The 13268-nt window shown below is 63.3% G+C and overlaps 1 protein-coding gene across 2 annotated transcripts in view; it reads right to left on the bottom strand.

Annotated features, from left to right (window-relative positions):
• Positions 1-497: 497 nt before the first annotated feature.
• The window catches only part of als2b (alsin Rho guanine nucleotide exchange factor ALS2 b), a 47139-nt gene continuing 34368 nt past the window's right edge, over positions 498-13268 (bottom strand). For both annotated transcript variants that reach the window (XM_072448331.1, XM_072448339.1), the window contains one exon: positions 498-956. In XM_072448331.1, coding sequence (XP_072304432.1) covers positions 918-956 — 39 coding nt within the window. In that variant the 3' untranslated portion in view covers positions 498-917. The remainder of the gene's footprint in view (positions 957-13268) is intronic.

Genomic DNA, 13268 nt, shown 5'->3' with positions numbered 1-13268 from the left:
CGCCCACGCAGCGCCCCGCCCCGCTCACGCAGCACCCCGCTCACGCAGCGGCCCGCCCCGCTCACGCAGCGCCCCGCTCACGCAGCGCCCCGCCCACGCAGCGCCCCGCTCACGCAGCGGCCCGCTCACGCAGCGCCCCGCTCACGCAGCGCCCCGCCCACGCAGCGCCCCGCTCACGCAGCGGCCCGCCCCGCTCACGCAGCGCCCCGCTCACGCAGCGGCCCGCTCCGCTCACGCAGCGCCCCGCTCACGCAGCGGCCCGCCCCGCTCACGCAGCGCCCCGCTCACGCAGCGGCCCGCTCCGCTCACGCAGCGTGCATATGTGGCGTCCACTCCACCACGAGAAGATACAAGAAGTTTTACTGTGGAACACGAGACGATCCTCCAGAAAAGTGCTAATTTAATGATTTGAAGTAGAACGTTGGAGGTGTTAATTCAACACAACATTTTAAAAATCTGTAATATACAAGTAAATAACTTTAAAATAATTTATTGGTCTTTTTAGAGGAATCGCACTGTAAAGATAAACGTGAACTAAACAGTCACAACATTGATCTCTTTGGAGCCAGAGCAGCAGCAGCTTCAGTGAAACTTCAGCTTCATTTGAGACACTTTTAGCACTTTTAGCTCTTTTAGCACTTTTAGCACTTTTAGCTCTTTTAGCTCTTTTAGCTCTTTTAGCTCTTTTAGCTCTTTTAGCTCTTTTAGCTCTTTTAGCTTTACATGATTCACATTTAACATTCTTCACACAGAATAAAGGTCTGACGATGTTCTCAAAGCAAATGTCCAGTAGGAAAGGTTCACCCTCCTTCATGTCCTCCTCTAGGGGGCGCACGACCGCCCGGACTGCTGCTTTCCATTGGCCGCTCAGATGGGGCGTGGCGTGGCGGGGCGTGGCGTGGCGGGGCGTGGCGGGGCTATGTGATCTTCTCGTGTTGGATTTGGTAGTAACAAGCCTGGAAACAGACACAGACGCTCTGATTGGTCAAAGTTCCATTTCATCCAAACCTTTATTTTGAGACATATTTTGGAAAATCAATTTGAGACTTATTTTTTTATGTTTAATCTAAAATGATTCACATTCATGATTATTAAAGGTTGAATGGACGATTTTTTTTTTTTACTACAGGGTCAAACTTCTTATTGTCTTAAAGACACTTCGTTATAAAGAGTCATTCAAACTAAAGTCATCATGAACTTTCAGACAATTTGAAGCTAAAGCTGAACCACAGGACCAGGACCAGGACCAGGACCAGGACCAGGACCAGGACCAGGACCAGGACCGGGTTCAGGGTTCAGGACCAGGACCAGGACCAGGGTTCAGGGTTCAGGACCAGGACCAGGACCAGGGTTCAGGGCCAGGACCAGGACCAGGGTTCAGGGCCAGGACCAGGACCAGGGTTCAGGGCCAGGACCAGGGTTCAGGACCAGGACCAGGACCAGGGTTCAGGGCCAGGACCAGGACCAGAGTTCAGGACCAGGACCAGGACCAGGGTTCAGGACCAAGACCAGGGTTCAGGACCAGGACCAGGACCAGGGTTCAGGACCAAGACCAGGACCAGGACCAGGACCAGGACCAGGGTTCAGGACCAGGACCAGGGTTCAGGACCAGGACCAGGACCAGGACCAGGACCAGGACTCAGGACCAGGACCAGGGCCAGGACCAAGGACCAGGACCAGGACCAAGACCAGGGCCAGGGTTCAGGACCAGGACCAGGACCAGGACTCAGGACCAGGACCAGGACCAGGGTTCAGGGCCAGGACCAGGACCAGGGTTCAGGACCAGGACCAGGACCAGGGTTCAGGGCCAGGACCAGGGTTCAGGACCAGGACCAGGACCAGGACCAAGGTTCAGGGCCAGGACCAGGACCAGGGTTCAGGACCAGGACCAGGACCAGGGTTCAGGACCAGGGTTCAGGACCAGGACCAGGGTTCAGGACCAGGGTTCAGGACCAGGACCAGGACCAGGGTTCAGGGCCAGGACCAGGGTTCAGGACCAGGGTTCAGGGTTCAGGGTTCAGGGCCAGGACAAGGACCAGGGTTCAGGGCCAGGACCAGGACCAGGGTTCAGGGTTCAGGACCAGGGTTCAGGACCAGGACCAGGGTTCAGGACCAGGACCAGGACCAGGGTTCAGGGCCAGGGCCAGGACCAGGACCAGGGTTCAGGGCCAGGACCAGGGTTCAGGACCAGGACCAGGACCAGGACCAGGGTTCAGGGCCAGGACCAGGACCAGGGTTCAGGACCAGGACCAGGACCAGGGTTCAGGACCAAGACCAGGACCAGGACCAGGACCAGGACCAGGGTTCAGGACCAGGACCAGGACCAGGACCAGGACTCAGGACCAGGACCAGGGCCAGGACCAAGGACCAGGACCAGGACCAGGACCAAGACCAGGACCAGGGTTCAGGGCCAGGACCAGGACCAGGGTTCAGGGCCAGGACCAGGACCAGGGTTCAGGGCCAGGACCAGGACCAGGACCAGGGTTCAGAGCCAGGACCAGGACCAGGACCAGGGTTCAGGGCCAGGACCAGGACCAGGACCAGGGTTCAGGGCCAGGACCAGGACCAGGACCAGGACCAGGACCAGGGTTCAGGGCCAGGACCAGGGTTCAGGGCCAGGACCAGGACCAGGACCAGGGTTCAGGACCAGGGTTCAGGACCAGGACCAGGACCAGGGTTCAGGGCCAGGACCAGGACCAGGGTTCAGGGTTCAGGGCCAGGACCAGGACCAGGGTTCAGGACCAGGACCAGGACCAGGGTTCAGGACCAGGGTTCAGGGCCAGGACCAGGACCAGGACCAGGGTTCAGGGCCAGGGCCAGGACCAGGACCAGGACCAGGGTTCAGGACCAGGACCAGGACCAGGGTTCAGGGTTCAGGGTTCAGGGTTCAGGGCCAGGACCAGGACCAGGGTTCAGGGCCAGGACCAGGACCAGGGTTCAGGGCCAGGACCAGGGTTCAGGGCCAGGACCAGGGTTCAGGACCAGGGTTCAGGACCAGGGTTCAGGACCAGGGTTCAGGACCAGGGTTCAGGACCAGGACCAGGGTTCAGGACCAGGACCAGGGTTCAGGACCAGGACCAGGACCAGGGTTCAGGACCAGGGTTCAGGACCAGGGTTCAGGGATCAGGACCAGGACCAGGGTTCAGGGCCAGGACCAGGGTTCAGGACCAGGGTTCAGGGCCAGGACCAGGGTTCAGGACCAGGGTTCAGGGATCAGGACCAGGACCAGGGTTCAGGGCCAGGACCAGGGTTCAGGACCAGGGTTCAGGACCAGGGTTCAGGACCAGGACCAGGGTTCAGGACCAGGATCAGGACCAGGGTTCAGGACCAGGGTTCAGGACCAGGGTTCAGGACCAGGGTTCAGGACCAGGGTTCAGGGCCAGGACCAGGGTTCAGGACCAGGGTTCAGGGCCAGGACCAGGACCAGGGTTCAGGGCCAGGACCAGGGTTCAGGACCAGGGTTCAGGACCAGGGTTCAGGACCAGGACCAGGGTTCAGGACCAGGACCAGGGTTCAGGACCAGGACCAGGGTTCAGGACCAGGACCAGGACCAGGGTTCAGGACCAGGGTTCAGGACCAGGGTTCAGGACCAGGGTTCAGGACCAGGGTTCAGGACCAGGACCAGGACCAGGGTTCAGGACCAGGGTTCAGGACCAGGACCAGGACCAGGGTTCAGGGCCAGGACCAGGACCAGGGTTCAGGGCCAGGACCAGGACCAGGACCAGGGTTCAGGACCAGGGTTCAGGGTTCAGGGTTCAGGGCCAGGACCAGGATCAGGGTTCAGGGCCAGGGTTCAGGACCAGGACCAGGACCAGGGTTCAGGACCAGGACCAGGGTTCAGGACCAGGGTTCAGGACCAGGGTTCAGGACCAGGGTTCAGGACCAGGACCAGGGTTCAGGACCAGGACCAGGACCAGGACCAGGGTTCAGGGCCAGGACCAGGACCAGGGTTCAGGGCCAGGACCAGGACCAGGGTTCAGGACCAGGACCAGGACCAGGACCAGGACCAGGGTTCAGGACCAGGACCAGGACCAGGGTTCAGGACCAGGACCAGGACCAGGGTTCAGGGTTCAGGGTTCAGGGTTAAGGGCCAGGACCAGGACCAGGGTTCAGGACCAGGACCAGGGTTCAGGACCAGGGTTCAGGACCAGGGTTCAGGACCAGGGTTCAGGACCAGGGTTCAGGACCAGGGTTCAGGACCAGGACCAGGACCAGGACCAGGACCAGGGTTCAGGGTTCAGGGCCAGGACAAGGACCAGGGTTCAGGGCCAGGACCAGGACCAGGACCAGGACTAGGACCAGGGTTCAGGACCAGGACCAGGGTTCAGGACCAGGGTTCAGGACCAGGACCAGGACCAGGGTTCAGGGCCAGGACCAGGACCAGGGTTCAGGACCAGGGTTCAGGACCAGGGTTCAGGACCAGGGTTCAGGACCAGGACCAGGGTTCAGGACCAGGGTTCAGGACCAGGACCAGGACCAGGACCAGGGTTCAGGGCCAGGACCAGGACCAGGACCAGGGTTCAGGGCCAGGACCAGAGTTCAGGACCAGGACCAGGACCAGGACCAGGACCAGGACCAGGACCAGGACCAGGACCAGGGTTCAGGGTTCAGGGCCAGGACAAGGACCAGGGTTCAGGGCCAGGACCAGGACCAGGACCAGGACTAGGACCAGGGTTCAGGACCAGGACCAGGGTTCAGGACCAGGGTTCAGGACCAGGACCAGGACCAGGGTTCAGGGCCAGGACCAGGACCAGGGTTCAGGACCAGGGTTCAGGACCAGGACCAGGGTTCAGGACCAGGGTTCAGGACCAGGACCAGGACCAGGACCAGGGTTCAGGGCCAGGACCAGGACCAGGACCAGGGTTCAGGGCCAGGAACAGGACCAGGACCAGAGTTCAGGACCAGGACCAGGACCAGGACCAGGGTTCAGGGCCAGGACCAGGGTTCAGGACCAGGACCAGGGTTCAGGGCCAGGACCAGGACCAGGGTTCAGGACCAGGACCAGGACCAGGACCAGGACCAGGGTTCAGGACCAGGGTTCAGGACCAGGACCAGGACCAGGGTTCAGGACCAGGGTTCAGGACCAGGACGAGGGTTCAGGGCCAGGACCAGGACCAGGGTTCAGGACCAGGGTTCAGGGTTCAGGGTTCAGGGCCAGGACCAGGACCAGGACCAGGACTCAGGACCAGGACCAGGGCCAGGACCAAGGACCAGGACCAGGACCAGGACCAAGGACCAGGACCAGGGTTCAGGGCCAGGACCAGGGCCAGGACCAGGACCAGGGTTCAGGGCCAGGACCAGGACCAGGACCAGGACCAGGACCAGGACCAGGACCAGGGTTCAGGACCAGGACCAGGACCAGGACCAGGACTCAGGACCAGGACCAGGGCCAGGACCAAGGACCAGGACCAGGACCAGGACCAAGGACCAGGACCAGGGTTCAGGGCCAGGACCAGGGCCAGGACCAGGACCAGGGTTCAGGGCCAGGACCAGGACCAGGGTTCAGGGCCAGGACCAGGACCAGGACCAGGGTTCAGAGCCAGGACCAGGACCAGGACCAGGGTTCAGGGCCAGGACCAGGACCAGGACCAGGGTTCAGGGCCAGGACCAGGACCAGGACCAGGACCAGGACCAGGGTTCAGGGCCAGGACCAGGGTTCAGGGCCAGGACCAGGGTTCAGGGCCAGGACCAGGACCAGGACCAGGGTTCAGGACCAGGGTTCAGGACCAGGACCAGGACCAGGGTTCAGGGCCAGGACCAGGACCAGGGTTCAGGGTTCAGGGCCAGGACAAGGACCAGGGTTCAGGGCCAGGACCAGGGTTCAGGACCAGGACCAGGACCAGGGTTCAGGACCAGGGTTCAGGGCCAGGACCAGGACCAGGACCAGGGTTCAGGGCCAGGGCCAGGACCAGGACCAGGACCAGGGTTCAGGACCAGGACCAGGACCAGGGTTCAGGGTTCAGGGTTCAGGGTTCAGGGTTCAGGGCCAGGACCAGGACCAGGGTTCAGGGCCAGGACCAGGACCAGGGTTCAGGGCCAGGACCAGGGTTCAGGACCAGGGTTCAGGACCAGGGTTCAGGACCAGGGTTCAGGACCAGGACCAGGGTTCAGGACCAGGACCAGGGTTCAGGACCAGGACCAGGGTTCAGGACCAGGACCAGGACCAGGGTTCAGGACCAGGGTTCAGGACCAGGGTTCAGGGATCAGGACCAGGACCAGGGTTCAGGGCCAGGACCAGGGTTCAGGACCAGGGTTCAGGGCCAGGACCAGGGTTCAGGACCAGGGTTCAGGGATCAGGACCAGGACCAGGGTTCAGGGCCAGGACCAGGGTTCAGGACCAGGGTTCAGGACCAGGGTTCAGGACCAGGGTTCAGGACCAGGACCAGGGTTCAGGACCAGGATCAGGACCAGGGTTCAGGACCAGGGTTCAGGACCAGGGTTCAGGACCAGGGTTCAGGACCAGGGTTCAGGGCCAGGACCAGGGTTCAGGACCAGGGTTCAGGGCCAGGACCAGGACCAGGGTTCAGGGCCAGGACCAGGGTTCAGGACCAGGGTTCAGGACCAGGGTTCAGGACCAGGGTTCAGGACCAGGACCAGGGTTCAGGACCAGGACCAGGGTTCAGGACCAGGACCAGGGTTCAGGACCAGGACCAGGACCAGGGTTCAGGACCAGGGTTCAGGACCAGGGTTCAGGACCAGGGTTCAGGACCAGGACCAGGACCAGGGTTCAGGACCAGGGTTCAGGACCAGGACCAGGACCAGGGTTCAGGGCCAGGACCAGGACCAGGGTTCAGGGCCAGGACCAGGACCAGGACCAGGGTTCAGGACCAGGGTTCAGGGTTCAGGGTTCAGGGCCAGGACCAGGATCAGGGTTCAGGGCCAGGGTTCAGGACCAGGACCAGGACCAGGGTTCAGGACCAGGACCAGGGTTCAGGACCAGGGTTCAGGACCAGGGTTCAGGACCAGGGTTCAGGACCAGGGTTCAGGACCAGGACCAGGGTTCAGGACCAGGACCAGGACCAGGACCAGGGTTCAGGGCCAGGACCAGGACCAGGGTTCAGGGCCAGGACCAGGACCAGGGTTCAGGACCAGGACCAGGGTTCAGGACCAGGACCAGGACCAGGGTTCAGGACCAGGACCAGGACCAGGGTTCAGGGTTCAGGGTTAAGGACCAGGGTTCAGGACCAGGACCAGGGTTCAGGACCAGGACCAGGGTTCAGGACCAGGGTTCAGGACCAGGGTTCAGGACCAGGGTTCAGGACCAGGGTTCAGGACCAGGACCAGGACCAGGACCAGGACCAGGACCAGGGTTCAGGGTTCAGGGCCAGGACAAGGACCAGGGTTCAGGGCCAGGACCAGGACCAGGACCAGGACTAGGACCAGGGTTCAGGACCAGGACCAGGGTTCAGGACCAGGGTTCAGGGCCAGGACCAGGACCAGGGTTCAGGACCAGGGTTCAGGACCAGGGTTCAGGACCAGGGTTCAGGACCAGGACCAGGGTTCAGGACCAGGGTTCAGGACCAGGACCAGGACCAGGACCAGGGTTCAGGGCCAGGACCAGGACCAGGACCAGGGTTCAGGGCCAGGACCAGGACCAGGACCAGGACCAGGACCAGGACCAGGGTTCAGGGTTCAGGGCCAGGACAAGGACCAGGGTTCAGGGCCAGGACCAGGACCAGGACCAGGACTAGGACCAGGGTTCAGGACCAGGACCAGGGTTCAGGACCAGGGTTCAGGACCAGGACCAGGACCAGGGTTCAGGGCCAGGACCAGGACCAGGGTTCAGGACCAGGGTTCAGGACCAGGGTTCAGGACCAGGACCAGGGTTCAGGACCAGGGTTCAGGACCAGGACCAGGACCAGGACCAGGGTTCAGGGCCAGGACCAGGACCAGGACCAGGGTTCAGGGCCAGGACCAGGACCAGGACCAGAGTTCAGGACCAGGACCAGGACCAGGACCAGGGTTCAGGGCCAGGACCAGGGTTCAGGACCAGGACCAGGGTTCAGGGCCAGGACCAGGACCAGGGTTCAGGACCAGGACCAGGACCAGGACCAGGACCAGGACCAGGGTTCAGGACCAGGGTTCAGGACCAGGACCAGGACCAGGGTTCAGGACCAGGGTTCAGGACCAGGACGAGGGTTCAGGGCCAGGACCAGGACCAGGGTTCAGGACCAGGGTTCAGGGTTCAGGGTTCAGGGCCAGGACAAAGACCAGGGTTCAGGGCCAGGACCAGGACCAGGACCAGGGTTCAGGGTTCAGGGTTCAGGGCCAGGACCAGGACCAGGGTTCAGGACCAGGACCAGGACCAGGGTTCAGGGCCAGGACCAGGACCAGGACCAGGGTTCAGGACCAGGACCAGGACCAGGGTTCAGGGCCAGGACCAGGGTTCAGGACCAGGACCAGGACCAGGACCAGGATTCAGGGCCAGGACCAGGACCAGAGTTCAGGACCAGGACCAGGACCAGGGTTCAGGACCAAGACCAGGGTTCAGGACCAGGACCAGGGTTCAGGACCAAGACCAGGACCAGGACCAAGACCAGGACCAGGGTTCAGGACCAGGACCAGGACCAGGACCAGGACTCAGGACCAGGGCCAGGACCAAGGACCAGGACCAGGACCAGGACCAGGACCAGGGCCAGGGTTCAGGACCAGGACCAGGACTCAGGACCAGGACCAGGACCAGGGTTCAGGGCCAGGACCAGGACCAGGACCAGGACCAGGACCAGGGTTCAGGGCCAGGACCAGGGTTCAGGACCAGGACCAGGACCAGGACCAGGGTTCAGGGCCAGGACCAGGACCAGGGTTCAGGACCAGGACCAGGGTTCAGGACCAGGGTTCAGGACCAGGGTTCAGGACCAGGACCAGGACCAGGGTTCAGGACCAGGGTTCAGGACCAGGACCAGGACCAGGGTTCAGGGCCAGGACCAGGACAAGGACCAGGACCAGGACCAGGACCAGGGTTCAGGGTTCAGGGTTCAGGACCAGGGTTCAGGACCAGGACCAGGACCAGGGTTCAGGACCTGGACCAGGACCAGGGTTCAGGGCCAGGACCAGGACCAGGGTTCAGGGCCAGGACCAGGACCAGGGTTCAGGGCCAGGACCAGGACCAGGGTTCAGGACCAGGGTTCAGGGTTCAGGGTTCAGGGCCAGGACAAGGACCAGGGTTCAGGGCCAGGACCAGGACCAGGGTTCAGGGCCAGGACCAGGACCAGGACCAGGACCAGGACCAGGGTTCAGGGTTCAGGGTTCAGGACCAGGGTTCAGGACCAGGACCAGGACCAGGACCAGGGTTCAGGACCAGGACCAGGGTTCAGGGCCAGGACCAGGACCAGGGTTCAGGGCCAGGACCAGGGTTCAGGACCAGGACCAGGACCAGGGTTCAGGGCCAGGACCAGGACCAGGGTTCAGGACCAGGGTTCAGGACCAGGACCAGGACCAGGGTTCAGGACCAAGACCAGGACCAGGACCAGGGTTCAGGACCAGGACCAGGACCAGGACTCAGGACCAGGACCAGGGCCAGGACCAGGACCAAGGACCAGGACCAGGACCAGGACCAGGACCAGGACCAAGGACCAGGACCAGGACCAGGACCAGGACCAGGACCAGGGTTCAGGACCAGGACCAGGACCAGGACTCAGGATTCAGGACCAGGACCAGGATTCAGGACCAAGACCAGGACCAGGACCAGGACCAGGGTTCAGGACCAGGGCCAGGACCAGGACTCAGGACCAGGACTCAGGACCAGGACCAGGGCCAGGGCCAGGACCAGGGCTCAGGACCAGGGCTCAGGACCAGGGTTCAGGACCAAGACCAGGACCAGGACCAGGGTTCAGGACCAGGGTTCAGGACCAGGGTTCAGGACCAGGACCAGGACCAGGACCAGGATCAGGACCAGGACCAGGGTTCAGGACCAGGACCAGGGTTCAGGACCAGGACCAGGACCAGGACCAGGGTTCACGACCAGGACCAGGACCAGGGTTCAGGACCATGACCAGGACCAGGACCAGGACCAGGGTTCAGGGTTCAGGGTTCAGGGCCAGGACCAGGACCAGGGTTCAGGACCAGGACCAGGACCAGGGTTCAGGGCCAGGACCAGGACCAGGACCAGGGTTCAGGACCAGGACCAGGACCAGGACCAGGGTTCAGGGCCAGGACCAGGGTTCAGGACCAGGACCAGGACCAGGACCAGGATTCAGGGCCAGGACCAGGACCAGAGTTCAGGACCAGGACCAGGACCAGGGTTCAGGACCAAGACCAGGGTTCAGGACCAGGACCAGGGTTCAGGACCAAGACCAGGACCAGGACCAAGACCAGGACCAGGACCAGGGTTCAGGACCAGGACCAGGACCAGGGTTCAGGACCAGGACCAGGACCAGGACCAGGACCAGGACCAGGACCAGGACCAGGACTCAGGACCAGGACCAGGGCCAGGACCAAGGACCAGGACCAGGACCAGGACCAGGACCAGGACCAGGACCAGGACCAGGGCCAGGGTTCAGGACCAGGACCAGGACCAGGGTTCAGGACCAAGACCAGGACCAGGACCAGGGTTCAGGACCAGGACCAGGACCAGGACTCAGGACCAGGACCAGGGCCAGGACCAGGACCAAGGACCAGGACCAGGACCAGGACCAAGGACCAGGACCAGGACCAGGACCAGGACCAGGGTTCAGGACCAGGACCAGGACCAGGACTCAGGATTCAGGACCAGGACCAGGACCAGGACCAGGGTTCAGGGTTCAGGGTTCAGGGCCAGGACCAGGACCAGGGTTCAGGACCAGGACCAGGACCAGGGTTCAGGGCCAGGACCAGGACCAGGACCAGGGTTCAGGACCAGGACCAGGACCAGGACCAGGGTTCAGGGCCAGGACCAGGGTTCAGGACCAGGACCAGGACCAGGACCAGGATTCAGGGCCAGGACCAGGACCAGAGTTCAGGACCAGGACCAGGACCAGGGTTCAGGACCAAGACCAGGGTTCAGGACCAGGACCAGGGTTCAGGACCAAGACCAGGACCAGGACCAAGACCAGGACCAGGACCAGGGTTCAGGACCAGGACCAGGACCAGGGTTCAGGACCAGGACCAGGACCAGGACCAGGACCAGGACCAGGACCAGGACCAGGACTCAGGACCAGGACCAGGGCCAGGACCAAGGACCAGGACCAGGACCAGGACCAGGACCAGGACCAGGACCAGGACCAGGGCCAGGGTTCAGGACCAGGACCAGGACCAGGGTTCAGGACCAAGACCAGGACCAGGACCAGGGTTCAGGACCAGGACCAGGACCAGGACTCAGGACCAGGACCAGGGCCAGGACCAGGACCAAGGACCAGGACCAGGACCAGGACCAAGGACCAGGACCAGGACCAGGACCAGGACCAGGGTTCAGGACCAGGACCAGGACCAGGACTCAGGATTCAGGACCAGGACCAGGATTCAGGACCAAGACCAGGACCAGGACCAGGGTTCAGGACCAGGGCCAGGACCAGGACTCAGGACCAGGACTCAGGACCAGGACCAGGGCCAGGGCCAGGACCAGGGCTCAGGACCAGGGCTCAGGACCAGGGTTCAGGACCAAGACCAGGACCAGGACCAGGGTTCAGGACCAGGGTTCAGGACCAGGGTTCAGGACCAGGACCAGGACCAGGACCAGGATCAGGACCAGGACCAGGGTTCAGGACCAGGACCAGGGTTCAGGACCAGGACCAGGACCAGGACCAGGGTTCACGACCAGGACCAGGACCAGGGTTCAGGACCATGACCAGGACCAGGACCAGGACCAGGGTTCAGGGCCAGGACCAGGGCCAGGACCAGGACCAGGGTTCAGGGCCAGGGCCAGGACCAGGACCAGGGTTCAGGGCCAGGACCAGGACCAGGACCAGGGTTCAGAGCCAGGACCAGGACCAGGACCAGGGTTCAGGGCCAGGACCAGGACCAGGACCAGGGTTCAGGGCCAGGACCAGGACCAGGACCAGGACCAGGGTTCAGGGCCAGGACCAGGACCAGGACCAGGGTTCAGGGCCAGGACCAGGGCCAGGACCAGGGTTCAGGGCCAGGACCAGGGCCAGGACCAGGGTTCAGGGCCAGGACCAGGGCCAGGACCAGGACCAGGACCAGGGTTCAGGAGCAGGGTTCAGGACCAGGACCAGGGTTCAGGACCAGGACCAGGACCAGGGTTCAGGGCCAGGACCAGGACCAGGGTTCAGGGTTCAGGGCCAGGACAAGGACCAGGGTTCAGGGCCAGGACCAGGACCAGGGTTCAGGACCAGGACCAGGACCAGGGTTCAGGACCAGGACCAGGACCAGGGTTCAGGACCAGGGTTCAGGGCCAGGACCAGGACCAGGACCAGGACCAGGACCAGGACCAGGACCAGGGTTCAGGGCCAGGACCAGGACCAGGACCAGGGTTCAGGACCAGGACCAGGACCAGGGTTCAGGGTTCAGGGTTCAGGGTTCAAGGTTCAGGGTTCAGGGTTCAGGGTTCAGGGCCAGGACCAGGACCAGGACCAGGGTTCAGGGCCAGGACCAGGGTTCAGGACCAGGACCAGGACCAGGGTTCAGGGCCAGGACCAGGGTTCAGGACCAGGGTTCAGGACCAGGGGTCAGGACCAGGGTTCAGGACCAGGACCAGGGTTCAGGACCAGGGTTCAGGACCAGGGTTCAGGACCAGGGTTCAGGACCAGGGTTCAGGACCAGGACCAGGACCAGGGTTCAGGACCAGGGTTCAGGACCAGGGTTCAGGACCAGGACCAGGACCAGGGTTCAGGGCCAGGACCAGGACCAGGACCAGGACCAGGGTTCAGGGCCAGGACTCAGGACCAGGGTTCAGGGCCAGGGTTCAGGACCAGGACCAGAACCAGGGTTCAGGACCAGGACCAGGACCAGGACCAGGGTTCAGGACCAGGGTTCAGGACCAGGGTTCAGGACCAGGGTTCAGGGCCAGGACCAGGACCAGGACCAGGACCAGGACCAGGGTTCAGGGCCAGGACCAGGACCAGGGTTCAGGACCAGGACCAGGACCAGGGTTCAGGACCAGGACCAGGGTTCAGGGCCAGGACCAGGGTTCAGGACCAGGACCAGGGTTCAGGACCAGGACCAGGACCAGGGTTCAGGGTTCAGGGTTCAGGGTTCAGGGTTCAGGGTTCAGGGTTCAGGGTTCAGGGTTCAGGGCCAGGGTTCAGGACCAGGACCAGGACCAGGACCAGGGTTCAGGACCAGGGTTCAGGGCCAGGACCAGGACCAGGGTTCAGGGCCAGGACCAGGACCAG

This window comes from Eucyclogobius newberryi, unplaced genomic scaffold, assembly GCF_026437365.1.
Source record: "Eucyclogobius newberryi isolate DKJ021-1_F unplaced genomic scaffold, fEucNew1.0.hap1 SCAF_1, whole genome shotgun sequence".
Classification (NCBI taxonomy): Eukaryota; Metazoa; Chordata; class Actinopteri; order Gobiiformes; family Gobiidae; genus Eucyclogobius; species Eucyclogobius newberryi.
Note: the sequence above shows the minus strand (reverse complement) of the source record. Positions and strands in the feature narration are given on the sequence as shown.